Source organism: Homalodisca vitripennis, chromosome 1, assembly GCF_021130785.1.
Source record: "Homalodisca vitripennis isolate AUS2020 chromosome 1, UT_GWSS_2.1, whole genome shotgun sequence".
NCBI classification, from domain to species: Eukaryota; Metazoa; Arthropoda; class Insecta; order Hemiptera; family Cicadellidae; genus Homalodisca; species Homalodisca vitripennis.
In genome coordinates, this window is record NC_060207.1 from 89,060,006 (window position 1) to 89,087,641 (window position 27,636).

The 27,636-nt window shown below is 34.8% G+C and overlaps 1 protein-coding gene across 1 annotated transcript in view; it reads left to right on the forward strand.

Annotated features, from left to right (window-relative positions):
- Window positions 1-8,144: 8,144 nt before the first annotated feature.
- LOC124366257 (ATP-dependent DNA helicase Q4) overlaps window positions 8,145-27,636 on the forward strand; it is a 29,736-nt gene continuing 10,244 nt past the window's right edge. The window contains exons 1-7 of the mRNA XM_046822657.1: window positions 8,145-8,419; window positions 14,167-14,283; window positions 16,154-17,789; window positions 20,291-20,433; window positions 22,257-22,383; window positions 23,070-23,299; window positions 26,886-27,146. Coding sequence (XP_046678613.1) covers window positions 14,185-14,283; window positions 16,154-17,789; window positions 20,291-20,433; window positions 22,257-22,383; window positions 23,070-23,299; window positions 26,886-27,146 — 2,496 coding nt within the window. The 5' untranslated portion in view covers window positions 8,145-8,419; window positions 14,167-14,184. The remainder of the gene's footprint in view (window positions 8,420-14,166; window positions 14,284-16,153; window positions 17,790-20,290; window positions 20,434-22,256; window positions 22,384-23,069; window positions 23,300-26,885; window positions 27,147-27,636) is intronic.

Below are 27,636 nucleotides of genomic sequence, written 5' to 3' on the forward strand. Positions count from 1 at the left end.
TGTTTTTGCTTCTCTAGATTGTCAACTTCTTCTTTCAATTTAGCAAGCTCAGTGTCAACCATCCCTTCCATTACTAGAGACTCTTCTAAATCTTGTTTTCGTTTCATCTTTTCATTTTCTAAACATCTTTTGAGTTGACAGATTTCATCACTCATTTCTGTAAGATTCTCTGTAAGGTCATTTTTTGCTGTTATTGTTTTACCAAGCTGATTTAATAAAGTCATTAGGTGGGGGATTAGATCTACGATGGCATCAGTTGTGTATTTATCCGATATTGTATTTAATATTCCATACAGATGGACGGCTTGATCAATGACCTCTTCATTTAGTAAGTCTTCCTTCAGATTGAGGATTTCATCTTGGCCCCCTCGCATTAGGTTTCTCCGTACCCTACGAATCATCATTTTCAAATGCAGTATTTTCTTGCGGCTGAAATTGCTGAGTATGTGACACCAAGACTGGTGTGTAGTGCCAGGTAATAGCACAACAGGTAACAAATAAGAGTAATTGTTTAACTTGATTCTAGGCGGACTAGCTAATTCTGGGAAAGTGAAACTCCTTCAACTTTTGCCGCCGCTATCACCGCAATGCATGAAACAGTCTTATAATTCCCTGAGTAAAAACGGAAGGCGTTCGTGTTAATTCACAGCGACGCCGCGCCGCGCCGTTCCGCCGTGCACAGCAACAGGGGAAAATGCGGGAGAATCCTGTCCCCGCCGGTGTCGCACCTGGACGCTCAGTGCGCATGCGCGAACTCAGACGACGCTACTGAACCGGACTCCTCCGACAGCGTTATCAATGTCTATATTTAGAAACACGACTGACAGAGTTATTTAGGTGGAAAACTCACTTGCGTGCAGCACTGTGGACGTTTTCCCGGAAATGTCAAACACTAAAACCATTTGCCGCGAAACTTTAAAATAGTGTTTATGTACTTGAAGTGTCACAAATTTAGATATTTTTTTAGAGCTAAATATTTTACTGTTGACCATTTGTTTACAGGTGTACCAACTTAAAGGGTACCTCTCCCTGAAGGAATATCGCCCAATTCCACGAGCAAAAAAATAAAAATCATCGTTCGCCCAACACTTTTTTTAACATAGTCATGACAAATTAATGGCATCGATAATAGTCTGGAGGTTTTGCACGTATGCTATAAGAGTTGAAAAGTTGACACCCTGGAAGAATTTGAAATCTATAAACATTTTCAATACAAAGACTCAAATTAGGATGCAACGTTAAGTAAAAACTCCAATTCAGTTCCCATTATATTTTTAACACTATCCTCGGTCCCAAGAATACTTTATTGACTACTGATAAGACTCCAGTAAATAAGAATATACCAGGAAGTAGGGGAAGAGGAATGAAAACCCCCAGCCCTTAGTGTCGGCGTTGCCGACAGGCCGGTTCGTGTCCGTGGTTGTGCGTGTGCGGAAGGCCTACCATGTATGTGTTATATACAATATTTATTAAGTTCGTGTTTTATTTCTTGAATTGTATGTTTTATCATGTGGTTTTACGTGTTTTTAACTTATTTGATTTCCGCATTTTATACCCTTGACAACAAATTTTCGTCTCGAGACATGTAGTGAGAATTCTACAAAAGCGAATTGTGGAAGTGTTAATAAGGTAAAGTATGGTATATTTGTCTAAATGTAAATAAATAATAATAAAATTATAATTGGTAAGTTCATATTAAAATAACATCGAGAAATCCATGAGAACTGTAAAAAGCCTTTTTGACCAGATAACGTGAAAATTTTGTCCTATATAATATCACATTTAAAGGTGATTTAATTTAAAGAAAAAATAAGTTAAATAATTTAGAACGTTATTTAATAATTGAATTATGTTCATGTTTAACTTAAATTTCTCTATTATTCACTGATTATTGTTGTTAACTGTGGTTTCCATTATTGTAGATATGACTTAAAAGCTTTAAAAATTTAGTTGTAATGCAATGATAAATTAAAACAGAGGGGACGTTATCTGACCGAAAACTTTGAAACCCTCCCGTGGTCCGAAACCTCAGACAATCCTCTAAGGCGACGTAGAACAGTAGTTCGATATCAATTCCGAATAAAACAAAATTATCAGAAAACTACTTCATATCTTAAGACGTGATTTAAACCTCAGCCGTCTTAGCAACCCCGAAAGTCTCGTGGAAGACAAAATCAAAAGGTTTCCTGAAATTGAATAGAGAGTAAAATAATGCTCATTTGCCACAACGGAAGACATTGATTTTGAATAAAAAAACTGCGGAAGTGATGAAGTGATTATGATGAAATCCAAATTAACATTAACATAATATTAATGGTTTCAGAATTTAGTATAGTACAGTAATGAGCTTAAGTAATGTACTTTAATACAGTAATGCACATTATAGTATACGTATGTTATGCAGGAATGTGCAATGTTCTCTACCATTTTTAAAACATTGAGAAAACAATATTAGTCTGGAGGTATTACGGTTAAAGTTTATATTTTACAACTGGGATAGCTTTATTAAACTTTACGTCAGTTGAGAAGACACGTTGAGTAATAGAGGGGTTGAGCAAGACATTCAAGAAAGGCAATGACACAAAAATATATATTTTGGCGATTGGAGAAATAATACGTTGTAATGCTTTTTTTGAAATTTGATTCAAATAATTAAATTTTGTAGAAGTAAATTGAATTCAATATATTAATAAAGAGAAGGTTTACAGATTTCAATGGAACATTGGTACGAATTGGCCTGTTTGTTGGAAGGAAAATATTAAGATTTTAATATAGCAGTGTGTAAGTACATAAATCTTTTGTACATAAATCTTTTTCGTGTGTTTTTTTCCTTGGGGCGGCCTACTGCCATGCACTTAAGCCTCAAGGGCTTTTTGCGCACTCCGGAAACACCATGAGGCCCACCAGTCTACAACTTCAGCAGTTCAACAAACCGCCGAAAACAACCTATCAAGTCCTCCTGGGAAAATTCACCACCCCAGGAAAATGGCAAACCGCTCTCTTGCTATTGCAGGGCAATCAAAGAGTAGGTGCTCAGCAGTCTCCTCCTGCTCATTACACCTTCCACAGAGCGGATCCTCCTGAAGGATGCCAACTCTGTGTAGATGCTTCCTCACGTGACCATGCCCCGTAATGAGACCAATGACCTTAGAAGACATTGATCTGTTTAATGAGAGAAGGTCCGAAGCCACCTTGGAGGAAGGTGACTGTAATACCATTCTACTCACTCTCAAACCCGGATGCAACCACCACCATCTCCCATGCTCCGCGCGAATCCATTTCGAGACAACCCTAAAGGATTCACACCTTGGAACACCGCAGAACGGTTGAGGGCCCGTCATAATTGTTGCTGAGCCCTGTTTGGCCAGGGCATCAGCTCTTTCGTTCCCAAGAATCCCCTCATGACCAGGAACCCAACAAACGGTTACATTGTTGATTCTGGCAAGGGAGGAAACGGTATGATAGCAATCCCAAACCAGTTTGGATTTGATCGCGCAAGATTCCAGCGCCATCAGCGCTGCCTGACTCTCCGTGAAAATATTAATCGTCTTGCCCCTATATCGCAGACGAAGATTCTCACGAGCACATTCCATAATGGGTGCGACCTCCGCTTGAAAGACTGTCGGATACGGACCCATAGGAACCACCAGCTCCCTACATGGTCTCACTCCCAGAATTCCAGCGCCTGTGCCGCTTTTTGCTTTGGAGCCGTCTGTGTACCATTCGAGCTCCGCTGGTGGAAGAGGTTTCTTCCCCTCTGACCAATCATCCCTTGAGGGTAAAATAATCCTAAAGGGTTTGTCAAAGGACAACTTTTGTGGCATCTCATCAGAGATCATGTGCAATACATCCTCCTGTATCAGAGTGCTAATTCTGCAGTGCCCACCGCTGCAGCCCGACCAGAGTCCCATCAGCTGAAGACAGTAGGCACTCCTCCTGGCCATAGCTCGAATGACAATGTCCAGGGGGGCGAGATTAAGACAACAGTCCAGAGCCGCGCCTGGCGCACTAGGAAAAGCCCCAGTGATAGCAAGGCAGGCCATCCTTTGGATACCCGCCAGACGTGCTACCACCGTCTTGGCCTCCGTTTTTGACCACCATACGACAGCTCCGTACATTAGTGCAGGTCTGACCACGGAAACATAAAGCCAGTACAAGAGCCTCGGCTTCAGTCCCCAGGGCCCACCTATCACACGTCTGCATTGCATTAGAGACCACTTACCCCTGGCAATGACCTTTTCTAGATGAGGTCCCCAGTTTAGAACCCTATCTAGGATCACGCCCAGGTACTTGACCTCAGGCTTCAGCTCAACGGGTGAGCCTTTAAAAAGAAAGGGACCAATGCCCTCCATCTGTCGCCTCCTGGTAAAGGCAACCACGGCAGTCTTGGTGGGGTTGACGGTGAGGCCAACCTTATCACACCAATTTCCCACCATGTTCAGAGCAGCATTGGTCAGTTCCGTGATTGTTGTGTTGAACTTGCCACTCACAAGAATCACAATATCATCTGCGTACCCTTGTGCAAAGACTCCGCTGCTATTTAAAGAATTTAGCAGGTCATCCACAACCAGGTTCCACAGAAGAGGAGAGAGGACGCCGCCTTGCGGACAGCCCCTCGTAGCCTTCGCACTAACACTTGCTCCCATGAGGGTTGTAACAATAACCCTGTCCGTGAGCAAGGCCCCTATGCAGTATCCAGTCACACACCTGACCATCAACACCACGTCTTGAGACCGCATTGATAATCGCCTGAGTGGCTGTATTGTCAAAGGCACCTTCAATGTCTAAAAAGACTCCTATGGCTACCTCTTTTGCCGCCAGCGTCTTCTAAATCCTGCATACCAATTGATGCAGGGCCGAGTCGCATGACCTTCCTGGAGTGTAGGCATGCTGGTTAGGATGCAAAGGTCGCTCCAGAAGAGCTCCCTCCCAAACAAACCTGGCAACCATTTTCTCCATGGTTTTGAGAAGGAAGGAGGACAGGCATATCGGCCTGAAAGACTTCGACCGATCCATGCCCGCCCTCCCCTGCTTCGGTATGAACACCACTCAGGACACTCTCCAGGATAGTGGGATGTACCTGAGAGCCACGGAGGCTCTGAATAGTCTGCACAGCTGGGGAAGGAGAATGTCCAACCCCCGCTGCAAGCAAACCGGTCTCACCCCGTCACCCCCAGGAGCCTTGTGAGGACTGAATGAGTTGATACCCACTCAATCCTACTGAAGGTAACAATACGGTGCGCGAGACTCCACTGAAAATGGGTGGCGCGACCCGCATGTCTCCCCTCACTGTCGGGTGGTTGTTCACCCTCATGAACAATACAGTCCGGGAAGTGTGTTCCCATCATAACTTTCAGAACTCCTTCCGGCTCAGTAATGTAAACACCTTGATCGTCCTTGAGACTACCAAGCGGCGAGATGGGATTCTTTGCTAATAGCTTTTGTAGCCTTGCACAGCCCAGCACACTGTCAATATCGGTGCAGAGCTTCTTCCAGGCTAACCTCTTAGCCGTACGAACCTTGCGGTTGTACAGTGCAAGAGCCTCATGGTAGGTGTCCCAAGTGCCCCAAGTTTTGGCTCTCCTGAATAGAGCCCTGACCCTCTTCCTCAAAGAGGCCAGTTCAGAGCTCCACCAGGCTACCTTTGATCTATTTTTGTTGATAACCGGGCAGCTGAGATCGAAGGAGCCGACAATCACAGAAGTAAGACCGTCAGCAGATTCGTCAAACTGCGCCGCGCTCTTTGCGGCGAACCCGGACTGGCACCACTATCAAGGCACTACCCTAGATCCTGGGGTTTTGTTGACAGCAGGGCCACCTCATGCAGGACGCTAAGTAAGCGTTTATCCGAGCCCAACCATTGGTTGGATTCGGATCCCTCTTCGGTCTTGAGCGACACCTTGGCGGTGCCGCCCCTGGAGAGGTATTTTCCCAGTTCATTGGGGTTCACCCGAACTAAGGTCAGTCCGTCTCCTAGACCCCAAATTCGTGTGTTTAATCTTTTGCATTTAAAAACACTATAACTGTCTTGGGAATCGTGTATGTTATTGCAGTATGTTCAATCCATCTGCCTCAAGGTTTGATGACGAAGATGATAATTTTCTGGGTTGTTCTAAAAGGGTTGTCACCAGCAGCAATCGAGTCTCTGGCATAGTCAGATTTACTCTGGCAATAAGGACATATGTTCAAACTTCTTTTATTCATAATAGCTCTTCAATTCTGATGCACCATTAATCTGTAAAATATAAGCATCTCGAAGTCCTTGTTTGTTATTTCTAATTTTATGATTAAACGATTTTGGTTTATTATACACGAATATTGTTTAGTGAATTATAGACAAAGTTCATGAACTGGTTCATTGAAGACACTACACTAATTTTCTTGTAATGTTCAAAAGTTTTATTTAGATTTTTACTAAAAATTTTGTTTTTGTTTAGTTTTGTATTTTTATGTTCAGCAGCGTTCGTGCTTTTGAGAAGGTACTAAGTGAAAGGCCTTCGAGGTCAGTAAGGCTTGAAACACAAGCAGGAATCCCGCATATCAAAATTTAGAACAAATCCCTGATCTAGTAAGTAAAGTAAACATCGCGTTTAACACCAATAAAGCGTGCCCCTAACAAAAAGGTTAAGACAAATGGAAAAGACTAAAAAACTGCTATTGACTAACGTCAGAATCAAATGTTCGATAAGTTTAGGAAAAGCTATTCCATTATTTCTTAAACTGAAACTGTTCGTGTGTTTTGTCTTCTTAACAACGGGGCCAGAAGAAAGATTTTTTACTCTTACTAATTAATTCCAGATCAAAATTAAAAGTGAAGGACATCATCTAATTACAGTGTAACGTTAAATGTACATGTGAAAAGTTTTATGAAGAAATAAAAGTAAATTATTCATCACTGTTAAAAATCTTATTCTTTAAAAAATATTGTAATTATTAAATAATTACATTATAAATAACGGTACTTTGGGATTATACCGACCACACCCAGACATGAATCGTTATTTCACATTTCGTTTCTACTGATTACTAGATTAGCGTAGAACAATATTTCGTCAATATAAAACAGGAATTGTCTTATCGCAAACACCTCCCCATCCTCAGACAGAGGTCAAAGTCGAGCGTCTAGTAGATAACGTGATTGCAGAGTCTCGCCGCCCGTTCAGCTGGTGCATCGCTTTGTTGTACTTCCGTGTTTTACCTCTACATTTCTCCAAACACAAAAATTCAACAAAAACAAACATTTACCAAACTAAACTTTTTATTAAAAATCACATTCCGCCACCCAAAATGCGAGTGCCTCCGGCCATCAGCGCGGGGCAGCACCGAAGGTGCTGCCGAAGCCCGCGCTGGTGTCGACGAAAGAAAAACATCCCTCGAGATAGTACCTATCAGTAAAATATCAAATTCTAGAGGGGCTAATCAGAAATATAAATTGAATTGTAATGGAAAGGCAATGATGTACCGTGCAAATCACGTGATGCCGCGCGGCCTGCCGTAATCAGGATTCTCGAGAAAGATAAGATAACAGCGACAACAATACCGATCACAATACCTGGAAATGCTTGTAAGTTTGTAATTTTGTAATTGAAGAGTTGTTTTTTCGTTCTATCATGTTTGTTTCTATAAATTTCTATTTTTGTGTTCTTCATACTGGTGTGGTCGGTATAATCCCAAAGTACCTAAATAACTAAAGAGACTCACTGAGAAAATAATTACTTTACGCTTTTATTTAGATAAGTTAATTTGTTACCTTACAACAATTATGGTCTACGAAATTAGTGCTTAGTTAATATTTGAATATAAAAAAAACAATTGTAACTGTAAATTGCACCCAGACCTTCGATAGACTGTGTACCACTTTTACTTCTTATGAATTCAGTCATCTAATATACAACAAAATTTAGTCCTATGGATTTATATTACACTTTAGATTATGTATCAGAAAGTCAAAAATTATATCAACTTTTAAGAGAACGAATTCTGACCTTAGTTTTTTACGCATCCAAATCTTTGGCGTATAATAAATAATATAATACATTATTATGTATATTAATACATAAATGTACAATTATTTTGATTATCCCTTTCACTGTCCACAGATACTTATATGTACGTACGAAGTTTATACTCCCGCCAAATGTGTACTCAGTACAGAACTCAAGTATACGTCAAATTTAACCAACTTCTGTAATGTTGTGTATTATGTTATTGTTATTTATTAAGTTACATTAGTAGAAGTATGGTCGTCTTCTGTTTCTAATCTATGATTAGAATGAGTTAAATTTTATCTACAAACGTGTTGCATTTTCACAATGCAAATTAATATCATATTAGCTAGAAGTGAATCAAACTACAAGAAAATACTTCATGTTGATATAATTTGTTGAGTAGAGACAACACTATTTCAAGACAAAGTGAGGTAAGTATCAAGGTAGAACAAATTGATGTTAACTCAGTATGGCTACATCCAAAAGTAAATCTTTGTGATGTTCACATAATGATCCAAAATTCAAAATAGTCTTAATAGGCAATCTTAATAGGTTATGTTTTTAGGCAATATAAGAATTTAAAACAACCTGTACAATAGTCAGGTAACAGTGTAAACTTTCAGTAGGTGTACTACAATTGTTAGCATGGAAATTATTGTGTTATTGAAAAAGTATAAACAATTAATGAAATCTATAACAATCTGAAATCACTTTTACTGGACTCCTTATAATTTCACTTTAATTAGCTCGGAAACTAGTTTGATTAACAGTAAGAGTAGGTAATAACAAAATTTCAAACAATCTTGACAAGTGTCGGCAATCAATAAGGTCTTTGGCAGTGATGCCCTACACTTCTGGTAAAAATGAAAAAATTCCTATAACCTAGATAGTAAGTTTAAGGTGACAGGTAAAAATTCCAGTGGTCATAATAGTTGTAATTCCCAAAGAAACATTGAGAGAGTAATTCTTTGACAGTAATATTTCCAGCTGCAGTAGCCTATAACAAGCGGCCACCACTACAATCAGCTCATCTAATAATCATAGTAATTCATGATATCAAACACAACAGAAACTAAAATGTTAAACTAAATTACATTATAGGGTATAGGCATTTGAAATTACAGGATGTTAATTCAGCTGTTTTTATATCTAAAAGGAAATAATTTAATGATGAATAAGAAAGTTTTTAGGCTACCCTATGTGTATTTATAATGTAATAAACCGTATAACATTTAGTTACTGTTTATGATTTTAAAGGATAAACATGTCTGGCAGCCTGTGACACAAATAACATATGTAGGCTGCATTGCCATTGTACTTGCAGCCAACACTCAAATACCATACAAATGATTTTACTTTGTTTGAATTAATTTAAAACAGTATTCAAAAGAGTTGGCAATAATTAATTATAAATAACTATAACTTGAATGTTTTTGCATCCAATAGGTTAGGTATTTCTAATCGATAATTTAGTACTCTAGGGTAGGGTACGATAAGCGGACCCGGTATTTTATATCGAAGAATGTAATCATCGATACCTAATATTCATATCTCAAATCCTAGACTATCAATCTATATAAAAGTATCTATAGTCCGCAATAACAAACATATGTTTTAAATTAAAATGTGAATTTAATATTAGCGGTGACCAAACAAATTATTATAATGAAATTAGGAAAACTGAAGACGACCATATTTGCTCCTCTCACAGTTAGATTTGTTTCTTTCCCACAAAATTTCACATAATGGGTTTTTCAGTACGAGTCCTACATGTTGAAGCCACGAAAAACATTTCTTATCATCTTTCAAAGCAATGTCGTGTAGTTTACTAAAATTGACTGCCATTTTTAATAATCAAATGTTACTTAAATGTAAAATTGAAATATTACCCTACGTGTATTATTTGAAAGTATTTTCAGCTGTTGATATAGATTATTTAAGTTAATTGTTCAAAATAATTGATTAATATCGATGATTATGATTAAGTAATATTGTTTACCAATTTCGATATAGAAAACCGGGTCCGCTTATCGTACTCTACCCGTACCCTAATTCGATTGTAGTGATGTCACTTCCTATGCCGCGGCCATTTCCCCTATATTTCTTAATTGATTGATTTATATGCTAAATTTCATGACGTTAATAAAAGTTTACATTATCAAGAATATTATTGGTGGTTTAAAATCATTATTGGGTGTTGTAAAAATCCCAATAATAGGCTAATATGAAGCAAATAAGCTATTATTGTGTACATATTTTTAATTAAAAGGGTATTAATTAAACAAATTATAAGTAATTGACTTATTTGTAGAATGATATTGCCACAATATTATCTATAATTGCACTGTATATACTAACAAAAACAGAGGGCTTGGGTCAATCCATTTCAAATCACCCAATAAAAATAAAATTTGTTGCTCAACATTTTTAATTTGCCTAAATTTTTTTATTATGAGTTCCCCTATGGGTAGACAATCAAAAAAACATTATTTGAAAAAATTTTACAAGCCATAGTTTTTTCCTGGCGGCCATTTTTTAAATGGCGGTTTTGCAGATTTTAGTAAAATACGCGGTTTGCGAAAAGTTTAATTGCCAAGCTATTTTTAAAGATATCAGAATAATCCAAAAAAACCAGTGTGTTCAGCATAAAATGAACTTCAATTTGACATTATAATAATGTTTCTTTTGTGCTAGAAAGTCAGTCAATCTTGTTCTGCAAAATCTCGGAAGAAAATCATCAATTGTCACTTTTTAAGACCATAAAAGTTTAAGAAGGAAAAGAGATTCACTACTAATATTTTATTTCTTTGTTGAAAACTAATATAACTACCTACTGAAAAAGTTTTAGCCCTGAGAATGCTCTCCTTTTTTTTCTAGAGCTTTTAAAAAATGGGACCGAAAGCCTAATAATGTCAATTTTCTAGGGTTAATAACTAAAAAGGGACTGAATGAAAATAAAAGAAAATTTTACAGAATGTTCTTTATACAAATAGGAATATCTCATAAAAAAATTATGACTGAGACTTAAACTACATTTAGAGATATTACAGTATTGAATTTCCGTTAAAAGCGCTACCCTTTTTCTCGCTTGTGCAGGGTACCAAGTTAGCAAACAAGGGCTTGTTTAAATCATTATGTTAACAAATAAACTTATATTTAATGCTCAAAAACATTATATTCCTTATTTAAAACCTACTTAGGATTTAAAATAAAAATTATTTAAAACCAGAAAAATAATGGTATAATATAAACAATAATCATAACCACAAAATAGCACTTGCGCACTTTAGGAAAAATAATTTGCTTGGATCTATTGTACTGTCAAAATGTATATGCATTATAATTTATGTTCTAAAATATAATATTATCAAATACATTTTATAAAATACATGATGTAAAAATATGTGTTAATACCTGAGGAATATTTTAAAATAGTAACTCATAATCTTACACAGTGAGAACAATAGGTAAGAATCATAATAATTTTTGTACTACACTTGCATACAGTATCCACATAATATTGTTCTTCTGTGCATTTAGATTTAAAAGATTGGTTTCAATTACTTGTTGGCTGCAATTTTCATCAGCGAATTAAATAAAGATGATATTCCATTACATAGTTTCTCATTTATGTTATATGTCCTACCAGACACGGTTGTTAGTTCCAGTGGAGTCACCTTTCGCACTATTTTTCTTAGAAGGCACCCAGGCAGTGTCATTTTTGGAAAGCTGGAAGGCAGTTTTTGGTCCAGAAGGGAGAAAGAAATGTCATCATAGATACAAGCAACATAGTCATTACTCGTAAAAAGATGATACATTTATGAAAAGTATCAATGTTTGATGATCATCAAAGTTTGAGCCTGCAGAAGTAACAAAACATCTTATTTGGTTGCCATTTATGGGGATGCATCTGTGATAGCTTCTTGTTGCTTTCACTGGGTAAACAGCATTCAAAATCTCTCGGTAAGTTTTGTTTCCATTTGCTTGATTTTGGCTGAAGGAACAAAAATATACTGAACTCCAGTAATATTTTCTCAACAATATTTGAACATATGTTGTGAAGTCAGGATATGTTCAGTGTAAGGTCTTTTAAGTGAAGCTCGTGTAACTTCTCGTTTCGTGGTTTCCCCAATACCATCGCAAGAATTCTTCCCGTGTGATGAGGCAAAGAAATTCCATCCTGCTTTTAAACCGAAATCATTTTTGTGTAGGCAGACACTAATGAAGTTTTTTCTTATTTTTGTACTGGCTGCTTGCTCCATCGCTAAAGTAAATTACCATTTCAAAATTAGGGTTTATCTTCTTTATTTCACTAATTAGGTGATGTTGAAATGTGTACACAGTCGTGTATTGTGATCAAGATGGTCACTAATTTTTTCTGGTTTTAAATAATTTTTATTGTAAATCCTAAGTAGGGTTTAAATAAGGAATATAATGTTTTGAGCATTAAATATAAGTTTATTGTTAACATAATGATTTAAACAAAGCCCTTGTTTTTGCTAACTTGGTACCGCACAAGCGAGAAAAAGGGTAGCGCTTTTAACGGAAATTCAATTACTGTATATCTCTAAATGTAGTTAAGTCTCAGTCATAATTTTTTATGAGATATTCCTATTTGTATAAAGAACATTCTGTAAAATTTTCATTTATTTTCATTCAGTCCCTTTTTAGTTATTAACCTAGAAAATTGACATTTTTAGGCTTTTTGGCCATTTTTGAAAAGCTCTAGAAAAAAAGGAGAGCATTCTCAGGGCTAAAACTTTTTCAGTAGGTAGTTATATTAGTTTTCAACAACAAAGAAGTAAAATATTAGTAGTGAGTCTCTTTTCCTTCTTAAACTTTTATGGTCTTAAAAAGTGACAATTGATGATTTTCTTCCGAGATTTTGCAGAACAAGTTTGACTGACTTTCTTGCACAAAAGAAGAACATTATTATAATGTCAAATTGAAGTTCATTTTATGCTGAACACACTGGTTTTTTGGATTATTCTGATATCTTTAAAAATAGCTTGGCAATTAAAACTTTTCGCGAACCGCATATTTTACTAAAAATCTGCAAAACCGCCATATAAAAAATGGCCACCAGGAAAAACTATGGCTTGTAAAAATTTTTTCAAATAGTGTTTTGTAATTGTGTACCCATAGGGAACTCATAATAAAAAAATTAGGCAAAATTAAAAATGTTGAGCAACATGACCTGGGTGATTTGAAATGGATTGACCCGCTTTTAAAATTCACAATGCCCTAGAAATTAGCTATTTTTGACAACATTAAAAAATTCTTTTGTTTTTGGATGAGAAATTTGTTCAGAGTTAAAACATGTTAAATAATATTAACTAAATATTCAAAATGAAACCTATGTTCTCAGAATGTTATGAATTTATTTATATGTGTTCTACTTGGCATTCTTATTATTTATACAAAATTTTAGTTCTAATATACTTTTACAGTCATAATTTTCCAACTTTGCTAAAAAAACAAATGTCATCTCTTGACAGTTTTTTATCACAAACTTTTACCAAAGTGGTGAATATTCACAAGATAATGTCAACATTTAAAAAAAAATGGATATAAGCAATGCCCAGCAATTGACTTCTTTTTGTACGTTTCCACTGTAATTTTTTGAACTTTTCTTAGTTCCAATGGTAAATTTTGATAGCTTGTTTGTAGAACGTAAAAAGAATTTTTTGTATTTGTAAGCTTAGTTTGACGTGGGGGGGCAATACCAATATTTAAACTATGTCTTGTGTCGTATGCATGATCCACTTTCTGTAAAAATTAAAAAAAATGTTTTAAACTATCATAATTTTAATGCAAACTTTTTTTATTATTGTTTGAACATGATAAAAAGGGTATGGGTAAGGGTATGTGGAGAGAAGTCCACTTTTATTATCTGAACAAGCTGACTAATTCTTCGCAATCAGTGTAAGCTGCACTGACACCTTTGGTGCTGCCCCGCACATGGCAACGAACTAAATTTATTCCTCGAAATAGTGCCTTCTGTAACAGATATAATAAATTCTACAGAGTCTGATTATGAATGCTTGGAAGAGCCAACAAATATTATATACTCTCATAACCTTCTTAGAATAGTTTTACTTTTCATTAGATAACTGAATCTAATGAAAAGTTACCTACTAGATCCAAACTGCTCAGTTTTTACCTTCTTATGTTATAGGATTGAATAACTAACAATATGGAAGAAACCGCAAAAAAGAAATACCTTAAGTGCAAATATCAGGTAAAAAAATGGGAAAGTGAATTCACAGAAACTAATGGATCCAAACCCTCCAAAGTAAGTTAAATTAATGTACAATCTATTTCAAAACTAAAAATACCAATTTTATAGGCTTTAAGTTTTTATCACACTACTTTGTTAATTTGTTTTATAAATTGTGAAAAAATTGATATAAGTCTCCAGCAATCAGATGCTTTGCATTTGAGTAACAAATATAAAATAACTGTTGTGGGGTTTTTGTAGTTAATTGTATGGTTGTAGTTTTCTGTTAATTTTGTCTGGAAAGTATTTATATTTGAATTATGTTCTAGGTGTGTATTTAAGTCTTAGTTTGCTTATTATAATTGTAATTTACAATATCAGGGTTCAGGGTTATACCCTCTTGACCTTCTTTACACCACTTGACATCTACAGAACAGGTCTATCTAAAATTGTCTCAAATTTAGAAACTACTATCAGGAATGTAGTGAGGAATTTATTTCAGAGGAGGGGGAGCTCTTTACTAGACGTTTGAGGAATATGGAAATGAAAATGGGAATATGGAAATATTATTAATAGAAAAAGTTAAAATTTACAAGTGCTCGCGTTATTTGAGCTTGAATTTAGGTACTTATTACGAGGGATGTTTTTTTTTTTTTTTTTTTCGTCAGAAGTGAGGAGTGCAAGGCGCCACAGAAGCCCACACTACTGGTCAGAGGCATTTCCGATCAGTACTCTCCCAACCTCAAATCATGTCCTAAATCATCCAAAGTGGTCTGAGGTCGGGAAAGTACCAATCGGAAAAGTCCTTGGCCATCAGTGTGGACTTCTGTAATGCCTTCCAGCCTGCACTTGTGGCGAAAAAGAAAAGCATCCCTCTAGATAGTACCCAAATTCAAGCACCTCAGATCACTTGAGCATTCGTAAAGGTTAACTTTAACTATGGTATGACTAGTAACGTATTTATGATAACCTAATCTAAACCTACTTATATCGCCTAATAACAAGTAGTAGATGGAGTCAGAATGACCTCTGGATAATATCAAAGTACCTATTGTTTGAGTAAGTCTGTATATGTTTAACATGGTTATATTGGTTATATTTTAATGTTAGAATAGTCAGTAGATTTACAATGTCTTATACACATTGTGCATATATGAATCTTTTAAATCACATACATTGTGTTCAAAGACAATAAAACTTTTGACTTCTACCCCAAAACAATTAAATCCAAAATAAGAACATGGATTTCTTTGTGGTCGTTCTACTGTATTCAGTCTTATTTTATTTTAAGAATACATTCTGTCTACTTCTGTAGATTCCTGCAGCAGGCTCTCAATGGAGCTAAACAGGACCGGGACTATCTAGGATGTGGAAACCCAAGATAATATCCAAATTGCAATAAAATATCTTAATTTACATAAAAACTCAATATTGATCCATAAATGATTTATTTATAAAATAAATCAGGTGACTTACTTCCCAGTTGAAACCAATAGTGATATTTTAACCTTGTACCATTATTTCTCAAACTAACAGTGGCCAGTGTAGCCATGCAAACAGTGTGTTGCTGTGGTATCACAGTATTCCATACCTTTGCATGTCCAAAACAGGCCTTGTACGAGTACCTTCAGCGTAATTTTATACATGCTGCCTAAAGAGTTAATAACAATTTTGAAACGGCTTTGGTAACCAGTGAGTATTTAAATATTTTCTTAGAAGAATAAAATTCTCACATTCTGAAGTAAGGAATGAAGTTATTGCAAAACTTATTGTAGAATAAACAAGTATACATAGTAATGAACAAAATGAGGATATGAACTATTTACTTTTATATAAATTATATAACTATCACTGTATTTTTAACATTCTAAAATACTTTTCTGTAGTTTAATATTCTATTATTGTTAGTTTTATCGTAATAATATTTTTATGGTTTTATTTATAGGTTGATATAAAGAATGCTCCATCACACATTAAAGCAGCGTACAAAACCTATTGGAAGCTAAAAACTATTTGTCTAGAGACAAGTCTTGTAGATGTATCCTTTGGGGATGAGGATACTATGGATGGCTTCTCTTTCCCGTTTAAAGATAATGGGCTAAACTATTGTCATCTTCTAGAAGATTCTCTTTCTGTGAGTGATATACAAATAGAAAAGGTAAGAGAGGATAGAGCAACAAAACACGAAGAAAGCAAAAATGATGGGGTAGAAAATAATTCGGTGGACAATACAACAATTTTCAAAGAAAAACATGCGAATGAAATTAAAGAGGATAAAAATCAAAGTTCTGTTTGGGGAGCTCATTTGAGTAATATCAACAAAAAGTTTGAAGAGAAAACAAAACCTGAAAAAACTGCTGTTCTTTCTCGATACACAGAAAAATTGTTTGCAGGTGCAACTTTCAAGAAAAGGAACCCCAGAAAATCATTCATTCGCAGGGAAAAATCTCATGATAATTCAGTATCTCAATTTGAAGATTCACAAAACTCAATTGTTGCAAATTTGGAAGAAAGTGTGATGCATCCAGATCCTTCTAATACCTCAAACTTGGATGAGAAAAATATCTCAGTAATTAATAACTTTGATGACCTTGATGAAGATTCACAGAGCTTTGATCTAAATAAATTTAAAATCATTAACACTTCTCAAACACAGAGCAAGTCCCAACCAGTAAGCCTCTTGCAGAGAACCTTAATGTCAAACACTTCAACTAAACCGTTGGGTACACGAACTGTTGATAAGGGCTGGTTGGAGCGTATAGATAAACTATCTAGTATTGAAATTGGCAGTAAAGCTAACTCTAGTGACTCAGGAATCGAGCTTACTGATTCCAGTGTGGTGAGTGATGAACCAAAGTCATCTCCACCTTGTACCACTGACAATGCTAGTGAAGATGAAGATATTGTGTGTGACAGTGACTCTGAAGGTGACAGATCTAAATCATTTAGTTCATTTAGTACTAGCTTACCTAAAGTAAATTCCTTTAGTAAATTTCAGTCTTTAACTGCTAGCAATAAAACTCAGACTTCATCTAGTAATGATTTGAAAAGAGGTTGTTCAAGTGAAAGCTCTCTGAGAACATTGCAAAATGAACCCCAAATCTCAAAAAGTAGTAAGAGGCCTTTTGACGAGGTTGGTGGTGATGTGATCGTCAGTGAAAGTAAAAAGACTAAAGTACGTTTAAGTGATAGCCAAGCACCAGAGAGAACTAGGTACGAATTTTCTTCAGAAAACATACAACATATTGCTACAAACTATACCCAACAGAACCATACTGGCATACCTGCATCCATAGCAAAGCAACTGGTAGAAATACAGAACAAAACTCCTAAAACTAAAGAAATGAAAGAGGAAGAAATTTTGAAGAAAAAAGTTAGCTCTGGGAAAGCCAATGAAAACTTTGTTAAGATCAATATCAAAAAGAAAACATATGTCCGTGGTAAGAAAACTATGACCTTTCAAAAGTACAAGAAGCAAATGTGGAAAAAGATTAAGGGTAACCAAAATGCCACTACTAGTGGAGTTTACAAGTGCTTCAAGTGTGGAGATATCGGACACTTTTCCAAAAATTGCAATAAAGGTAAGGAGTTTCCTCTGTTCATTTTTATAGGTAGTATTACAGAAGTACTTATTTTGAAATGAACACATTCACTTATTTTATGATGCTAAAAGTTTTCCATGCTTTAATTTTAACTTTTTAAGTATTAAATTTCTATCGTGAAAAGGACTGTTCACCCAAATAAAAAAAATATTAACAGAGAAAAAAATAATGATATTTAAGTTGCTATATGTGTTAAGGGGAAAAATTCATAAGAAACCAATTTCCCCTTCCCCCTAAAGGGGAAACCATTTTTATTTGGCTTCATAGGAAACGCTTTTATTTTTTTCTGTACAAAATATTGTCATGATGTTTTTTCAAAAGTGATTATCTACAATTTGTACTACAACTATTTTGTTCCTCACAATGCTGAAAACTACACAAAAAATGTTTTTATGTTTAAAAAAATTTGATTAAATGTATTATAAAAATATTTAAGGTATTTCTCTGAACAGTTTAAAAAACATGCTACAGATTATATATAATGCATTAGTTAATCGAACTCGGGTCAACCAAAATGGTTCATGGATGGTAACGTTTACATAAATAAGTGAGCAAAATAGTTTATATTTAACAGTAGAACACTGTGCTAACCCTCCGCTTGTCGGCAGAATAGTGGGTGTATGCATGACGTATCACCAACACGTTTTTTAAATAACATGATGATTCACCATCTCACTCCTTCACTAATCACCACTGTGTTGCGTGATTGCACCCGCAGCGGTGCCGACCGATTTATGCCACTGCTATTAGCCATCTCCTGCTCCTACCACAATTCCCAAATTATAACTTACAGATTTAAATGTAATTAATTTACTTTATGCACCCATTTTTAGATGTAATTGAATTAACCGAAAAATTGGTTGTGTGAAATGGCTGCTTCTACCCTTTATTTCATTTAACCAGGGGTTTACTATTCATGAAACTTGAAAAATGTTAAGTTAATGCACAGTTATATAAAAATAGAAGTGTTTCTTGTATCATAAAACATATAAACGTAAAGAATTCAGAAAAACCACTAAATACATATATTTTATTTGTTATTTTATTAATTATAACTAACTCTTCAGTACCATATGTAAGACCCTCATTCTTCTTTTTTGTCTTCTAGTGTTTGTTTCTTGAACTTCAAGTAGTGAAGATACTTTTATTTTATGTTGTTTTTGTTCATTGTAGGGGTTATTCTCTTTCTGTATCTAACCTTCATAATTCTAGCACTAAAGCTATCTAGCTTCCTGGACTGTCAGCAGTACTCATACTCAAAGAAAACATAGAATTACCACTATTAAATTGTGATACTGTCTTACCTACCGTCGTTCTTCTCGGTACGTTTCTGGGTTTTGGAGATTTTATTAGCTGATTGTTAGCAAAGCCTATCACTTGAGGGGCTGGCAAAATTTAATATTTGTCAGTTCGCACGGACTGATCTATAGACTTGAAATTTTGCATGAAGCTTCATTTCTATACGAGGCACACTGAATTTAATGATGGTGAATATCATGTCATTCAATGGGATTTGGCTGAGTATTAGTGAAAATATTACATTAGTCTTATGGGTAACCATAATGACAATGAGAAAATAGCAGAATAAATAAGTTGTTAAAGAAGCCAATACACTCATAAGATATTTTAAAATGTGTTATATTTACATATGTAGTCTAAAACCATATATACATCATTTTATGATGTGGTATGTAAACTTTTATTACTTAATCACTGGTATGAAACCCAACTTAATAAACAAAAACATGATTGTGTATCCTGTGAAGATGTCTAGAGAACGATTTCATCTGTAGACTTGAAATTTGCATGAAACTTCATTTCTACATAGACAAGGAGTTCTATGATGGTACATGTCCAACCATAGAATTTGGCTGAGCGTCGTTGAAGCGTATCACTCAGTAGGCTGACACAATTTCTCTTTTGTTTACTGCGAAATCTAAAATATCTCTTTCGTATGTTTGTAATTTTTTCTGCCAATAATGAAATGAGCTAGAGACTTGAAATTTTGTATTAAGCCTTTTGTATTTGATGATATAAAAAGGATTAAATATATGTCTTCATTACTTTCTTTTCAATTTAATTTCTAAATAAGCAACTCCCTCTGTTCCATCCCGTATTTATCTGCATTTATTCTTATGCCTGAATATCCTAACATTAGCATCAAAGGGTTAAATCTAAATTATAATATTAATATCTTGTAAGTTTAAATCTTTAAATTCCTCCAAAAAAATACTTTTAACACCAAAAGATGGGTCTAAATATTGTAGAACCGTATAAAAAATATCAAGCTTGCTTGATCTGTACCCATTAAATTATATAAATGTGGTTCCTTACTTTTTAAACATCCTGTATATTTTAGCTAAAATCTGTCTTATTAAAAGGAAACATCTGTTGGTTTACATGTATTTATTAAAAAATATTAACTTGAATTGTCTGTCTTTAATTAATCCATACATTATTCTCCCTATATATGTTTGCAGCTTGTGATCAGTTACTGCCAGTAGAAGACCTAGATGAAGAAGAAGAAAGTCCTTTCCCCTCTCTACAAGAGGCAGAAGAGATGGCAATGGATGCGTCCAAAACCATGTGTGTGAAACGGAATCTGAATGATTTGCCCATACATGTCAGTATGATATTTTTGAGTATTAGTTATTGTATAGTATTGACTATTCATTTCTGTTATATATTAGAACATAAGGATATGTATTATATACCAACTTCCTTGCAAAATGCAGGTGTCAAACGAGTACTCTTTTAGGCTTATGTATATTATTCATAAAACTATAATATTTCTACCACTGGAAATGTAGTTAATTTATAAAAGGACAATGATATTATTTTATCAGATTTTATAGTAAAAACTGCCTAAAAACAAATAATGGGAACACAAAATATTCTACTTATTAGGACTGAGCATTATTGAAATAAAGTATAGATTTTCTAATTTATCATCAACTATACAGAATTTGATGCAAGAATGGGTGGTCATGGTCAAGCTCAACTCTTTTGAAGCTTCAACCCATTTAAGGGAACACAAATATTCTTCTTATTAGGACTGAGTATTATTGAAATAAAATATAGATTTTCTAATTTATCATCAACTATACAGAATTTGATGCAAGGATGGATGGTCCTGGTCAAGCTCAACTCTTTTGAAGCTTCAACCCATGCCAATTGGGACATTCGTAATGCTTGCCATCTATTACAACAGATTTTAGTATCCTGACTGATGCAAGGATGGTGGTCCTGGTCAAGCTCAATTCTTTTGAAGCTTGAACCCATGCCGATTGAAACATTCGTTATGTTTGCCATGTAGTATAGCAGTGCCATCTGGTGTCCAGTCTCATGAATGGAATATTGTCCTTTTATACAACAAAATCATGTGTTGCTATTTAGGAAAATTGATAAAAAAATGAAGAGTTTTTTAGTTTAAGTAAGTAATAATATACATATTAAGGCAGAGAACAAATTTTAAAAATAATGTACAGACAGCCAGCTGAACCTGAACCATCGTTTTATTATCTGCAAAATTTGTTATGTAAGGTGTAAGTACAATAAAGTTACTATATTTAACATAATAATCCAATCAAATGGTGGTTTTCTTGTAACAAAATTATAGGGTTATTTTTCAGTGGTTCAGTATGTTTTAGGGTGCTGATGTAAATTTCAAGTTTGCTGGCTTGTAGGTGGTTGAGTTAATAACAAAATGCTAAAAACCATCTGTAGCACCTTTTCCCCTCAAGATGAAGAGCTTCTTTCTCTTTCCAAAAGCAAGACTTGAAGTCGGGAGGAAGGGCTTTTCATACTTTGGCACCAAGTTATTTAATGGCCTTCCCTTATAAATTAAAAATTGTTTCTGTTGATAATTTTAAAAGAAAACTGAGAGTTATTTAAACCAAGACACATTTCGATGTATGTTGCTGTGATTTTTTATGACAAGAGTTGATTCATAAAGCAGTGGTAAAAATTGAAATATGCGTGCTATAATAAAGGTATTTATTTACTTATTAATCAGATAAGTCTTATCAGCAGTAGTAGATTAGTAGCATCAAGTGTAGTGTTGGCAGGATTAGAAGAATAATAGCAACCAGACAAGTCTTGGCACCATTAATAGAGTAGTAGCAATCACCAAATTGTTAGCAGTAGTAGTAGAGAAGTAGTAACGTCTCTGCTCTTTCACTCAGGTTCTCCTGTGTTGTTTCTAAAACTTATTTTAATTTTATTGTTGAAGTTATCGTTGTTATTTTAAGATTTATTGGTTTTTAAGTTGGTATTTAGCTACTAGACATTAATGAAGTCCAGTGTCACTTGTTTGCTTAACATTCCAGAAGGTGAATGTGTTAGGTTGGTACATTACTATATTAAGAACAAATTTATATATAATTAATTGTTTTAATTAATGGAACTGTTGGATTGTATCATTTAGAAATTTAATCTTATTTTCAGGTGGCTAAAGACAACTTTGATGTTGAAGACTTGGCCCTACCTCCTCCTCCAATTGTCAATGACGACATCATGAGATTTGCTTGTCAAGAGCCTGTGTTTAAACCGAATAATGATGGCTCTGTTATTGGTTAGTTTCTTCTTTGTATTAATGTTGATTGTAGTTGTGTATAGTTATATATATATATATATATATATATATATATATATATATATATATATATATATATATATATATATATATATAAAAATAAGAAAATATAAAATGGAACATACAAGGTGAGTCTAGGAAATAACCGGATTGGTGGAGCCATAGACCTCCCACCCACCTCAAGTTTTGTCTGGCTCCTGTGCTTATACCGCCCGTATCATCAGTTATAAGCAGTTAACCTTTTGTCTCTGCATCGGAAAAATGCGGAGTATCCAGAAAGAACAGCATGTGAACATCAAGTTTGTTTTCAAATATCTGTAAGTAAAATTTATTTTCACCCTCAGTTTGTTTATTTCTAGCCACACCTTATATGTCCGAAATTGCTTTGTTTTCCATCTGTTTGTCTCTATGTGCTATACAGAAAAGCATTTTTGCTTTTTAAAGTAGTGTAATGCAAAGCAATGATATTTTGTACACAATTTGCAAATATCCTTAAATAACAACGAAAATTAAAATATTCTGCCATGTATGGATTAAAAATGTGACTTTTTTCAAATTTTAATAACAAATTTCATGGAAACTTAAGGTTTTTATCAGTACACTCTAAAAGATTTTACTGATACACAATTAATGTATAAAATATATACCATTTAATGTGCTTCCAGACACCCCACTATCAGTGCTGGAGGCTCTTATGCAACTGGGATTCGAGAAATTCCGGCCAGGTCAAGAGAGAGCTGTGATGCGAGTGTTGTCAGGTCAGAGCACGCTGGTCACCTTGTCCACAGGGTCAGGCAAGTCTCTCTGCTACCAGCTGCCAGCCTACCTCTATCATACTCTGCAGCACCGCATCACTATTGTCGTATCACCATTAGTTTCTCTTATGGAAGACCAGGTATCACAATTGTTCAAGTTAATTTTGTGTTTTAAGGTGTCTATGTTTACTAGTTTTTTTCACATTATACATTATGCAACCGGCAAACCGGGAATAAGCTGGGAATTTAATGAATCGAGTAAATAATAGGAAATCTTCCTATAGAACCAGGAAAATCTCAAAAACAAATTTTCTGTTTCTAAGAACTTATGAAATAATTTGACCCTTGAATTAGAACCTGATTAATCTAAAACATTGACGTGGTCCGTGAAATTGTGAATAAAGATCAATATATGTTTGAGAGCCCAATCTGATGTTGGTTGCCTACACCAGTGTAGTGTATCTTGGTTAGTTCTACCACTGTGTCGCAGTAAGACCCCAAACACAACAACCATTGAACAATTGAAGTTGGCCAACCGATCGTCTTGGGCCTCGACCACTATATGAGCAGTGGCTGTAAGCGGCAAAGCGATAGTGGCCACTATAAAAACAGTGGTTTTGTGTTTCAATTTTATAGAGTTGTGCAACTCTCATTCTTGAGTAAAAATACCATTTTGAAAAGACGTGTTAGATAGATTGTGCAGGCCTAAAATGTACACTTTTCACCCTATAAACAGGTTTTAGACTTCGGTTCGGTAAATATCTGTCTGATGGTTTGATAAGAGATGCAACCCGATTTTTTGAGTACACCAGTAGTGTTAGTTAGTCTTTATCAGACCTGATAAGACACCTTTAGGGGAAGAAAGTAGTGGGTTTGTGACAACAAGTAAAACCTTGAAAGTGACATTGAATTTTTATAGTGTCCCTGGAATATTTACAAGGGTTAGATCGTTTCCAATATGCGATACCGCTGATCTTCAGTCGATTCCGATACTAACTTAAGTCCTTAAAATACACTTGGTAAATTACAGAAGAAAGAGAAAAGAAAAATAAACAGAAAATAAGAAGTAAATCATAGATAGAAAAAAAATCATTTAAAATACATACAATAATATGATATATATGAAAACACATGTTTTTTTTTTGTCTACCATAACGTTTTATTGTTTATATTTATATGAAGTAGTACTGAGAGTTTTAGTAAAATAATAAAAATTAAAGTATTTGTTTTACTTAGGTTACAGAACAGACCACAACAGTAATGTACGTGAATAATGCCATGAAATAATGCTTGTGGCATTGGGTAATGCCATAAAAGTGCTGCCTTGAAGATAAAAACGTCTGGCATAGATCGGCGAGTACACAAGTTGTCAAGTGATGTGCTGCACATCTCTAAACTACCAAACCACTTCCCGCACAATCTTTTAGACTAATTCAGAACTATCATTACAAAACATGGCTGAAAATATTATATTGCATGTATAAGCACAACCCGTTTGAACAATGACCAACCCTCATGCTTATATGTAGTTAAGATTAAACTCAAATAAATTATCATAAAATAATAATTTCTTCTTAATTAATTATTAGTCATGAATTTGAATATGGAACAGAGTGCTTTATGACTGAGTGTGAGAAACAAAACATAAAACGCAATGTGTAAACAAGAAGTCAGTCTTTTTTTATGTGTCAAAATAATTAGTTGAACCACATGTGTTATTAGATCTATGAATATACTGCACAGAAAACTATGAGAAATGACACAGTGAGATTATAAGTTCAACCGTTAGAAAAAAAAACCACAACAACAAAGTAAATTCTCATCTCTTTGGCACATACAGATGGGTAATTGTGCTGTTTTCATCAGCAGATTAGCTGACATCTTTTTTTTTCAAACAGCTAGGAAATATTGCATCTCCTCAGCTTCCATCTTAGCTCATTCATGAAGGATCAGTGGTAGTTGGAAGGATCAGTGGTAGTTGGAAGGATCAGCGGTAGTTAACATACAATTCAGTTCATTTCTTTGTTTAACCCTCCAAGTGGCAAGCGACGTCTGAGACGTTCTATTTACGCCGCCGTGACGTGGCAAGCGACGTCTTAGAAGTCGCTTCACATTGCCGCTTATTGCTAGGTTTTCTATGGTGAGGAATTCTCATGAACCCAACCAGTGTCACTACATAGAACAAAGCATACTACACAACATGTTGCATGCACCCAGGAAGGTGAGACTGATGAGAATTAATCCAAACAAAGTCACTGCATAGAACAAAACGTACTACACAACACGTTGCATGTGCACCCAGGAAGGTGAGAATGAATCTAAACAATGTCACTGCATAGAACAAAGCACACTGCACAACAAGTTGCACGCATCCAGGAAGTTGACGGATTGGGGAGGAAATCAGTATTGTCACTTCCAGTGGTATCGTGCATGTCATCTGAAACAAAGAGGACAGGAAGGCAACAGGGAAGGTTTACAGATACTTTCGGCGTCAAATTTTTTCTGGCTCTCAAGTCATGGTGTGTGTTCAAATATGCTATGAATGTACGTTTTCATTGATAGTAATTTTACTGTATAGAAGTGCTGATATATACTTATAATTTTTTAATAATAACCAAACCTTGCTTCTGCTTTTGAAAAGTTATTTTCCAAACATGTTATTTGTGATCAGTGGAAATTTAATATAAATATTTTGTTTGCTACGGTGAAGTTTCAGAGTTTACGAAACATTTCAAGTAATAACAATTTGTTTTTGTAAACCTGACAAGAGTTAATACATACATTTCCACTATACTGTACTGTTCAATGTAATAATTTGATTATTTAAAATCCCAAACTTGAGGTTTTAAACATTTTTTATAATTAAAAATCTTTTACTCTTACCATGATTTAAATACAAATTTTTGTAACATCTTAAAAGTATATATGACTTGCTTCGAAAAGGCATTCCTCCTTCAGAACCATCGTGACAGAGAAGTAGGTGTTGTACAGCATTATAAGTCATGGATATCAAAACTTCTTATGAATGGTAAAGAGAACACTGTTAAATCTTTTGTGCCTCAAAATACTCTGAGTTAATAGTCTACCTTATAAAATATTGTAAAGCTTTAAGAATGTAATAAAATTAGGTAAACAGTTGGCAAGAGACAGATATATCTCGGATGCAGTAAATAAATCTTGAGTTATATGTTTATCATGAGGAAAAAGGCACACTACTCTCAAAATAAGAACACATATTTTCAACGCCATCATGACTTTTTTATAAATCCCAAAGATAGTGCCAATATGTTTTATGACTTTATAAATGTTGTAACACATGTTTATACCAATTTAAAGCACATAGCACTTCATGGAAATGTGCTATACAACAACATTCCAATTACCAGTGTCCTTAAAAATTCACCTCATAAATAAAGCTTATTATTCTTGTATGTGTGGGTGACTGTTTAACAAATGGTGTTTATTTTTCATATTACTTTATAATCCAGAAGTTTTATTTAATATTGTTAGAATCAGTTCTATATAATTTACATATTTATGTGAACTATGTTCTTTGTAAATGTATTGAAAACTATGGCAAATTAAAAAATAGAATTGGTCTCACATACAATTTAATATTTTCTATCTTATTCCACTATCTTTTGGATTGGTCATTGTAAACACCAAACAATAATTATTTCATTGTTGAGGCATGTCAATGTGTTTCAATCCGAAGTATTTGTGAAGGTTTACGGAGTGCCTGCCTGTCTGCGGATCGCTTGTCTGCACAACAACCAGTTGCCCAAGGTGCGAGATGCTGTATACGAGCAACTCAGAGCCAACTCTCTGCACGCTCTGCTAGTGTCCCCAGAGGCCCTGGCAGTGGGTGACCGTGTGGGCGAGTTAATGCGCTCTCTACCACCTGTCGCCTTCGCTTGTATCGACGAGGCTCACTGCATCTCCCAGTGGTCCCACAACTTTCGCCCATCTTACCTCATGATCTGTCAGGTGACAAATATTATGGTTATTTCTCCCCTCTTATCTTAGTGATATCAACGGATTCTGTCACATTCAAGATTATTGATGCATCAGAACTTTTGTATTTACATTTACTTTTGTAGTTCTTTAATCCTCCCAAACCACTCAGTAATGTTAATATTGAGTGCAATATGCACAAGGTCTACAAGGTGCATAGGTATTGAGTGCATAGTGATACAAGGTTAGGTCTACATTTATGGTAATTGACGTAGCATCCATAAAATGATGATATTTTGCAATATATTAATAATGTAACATCAAATACATACCTCATATACATTTCAGATTCGAAGAATCCATCTTTAGGTTAAGGTAAATAAAATAAAGTAAATAAATGGGCAAATCCAGAAGTTTCAAATTCTATGCCGAATCTTAAAAGATTTTTTTACCTAAGTATGATTTAGTAAAAATCATCAATTATCCAATATCTACCATTATTAAACCTTTGGATACTGTCCAA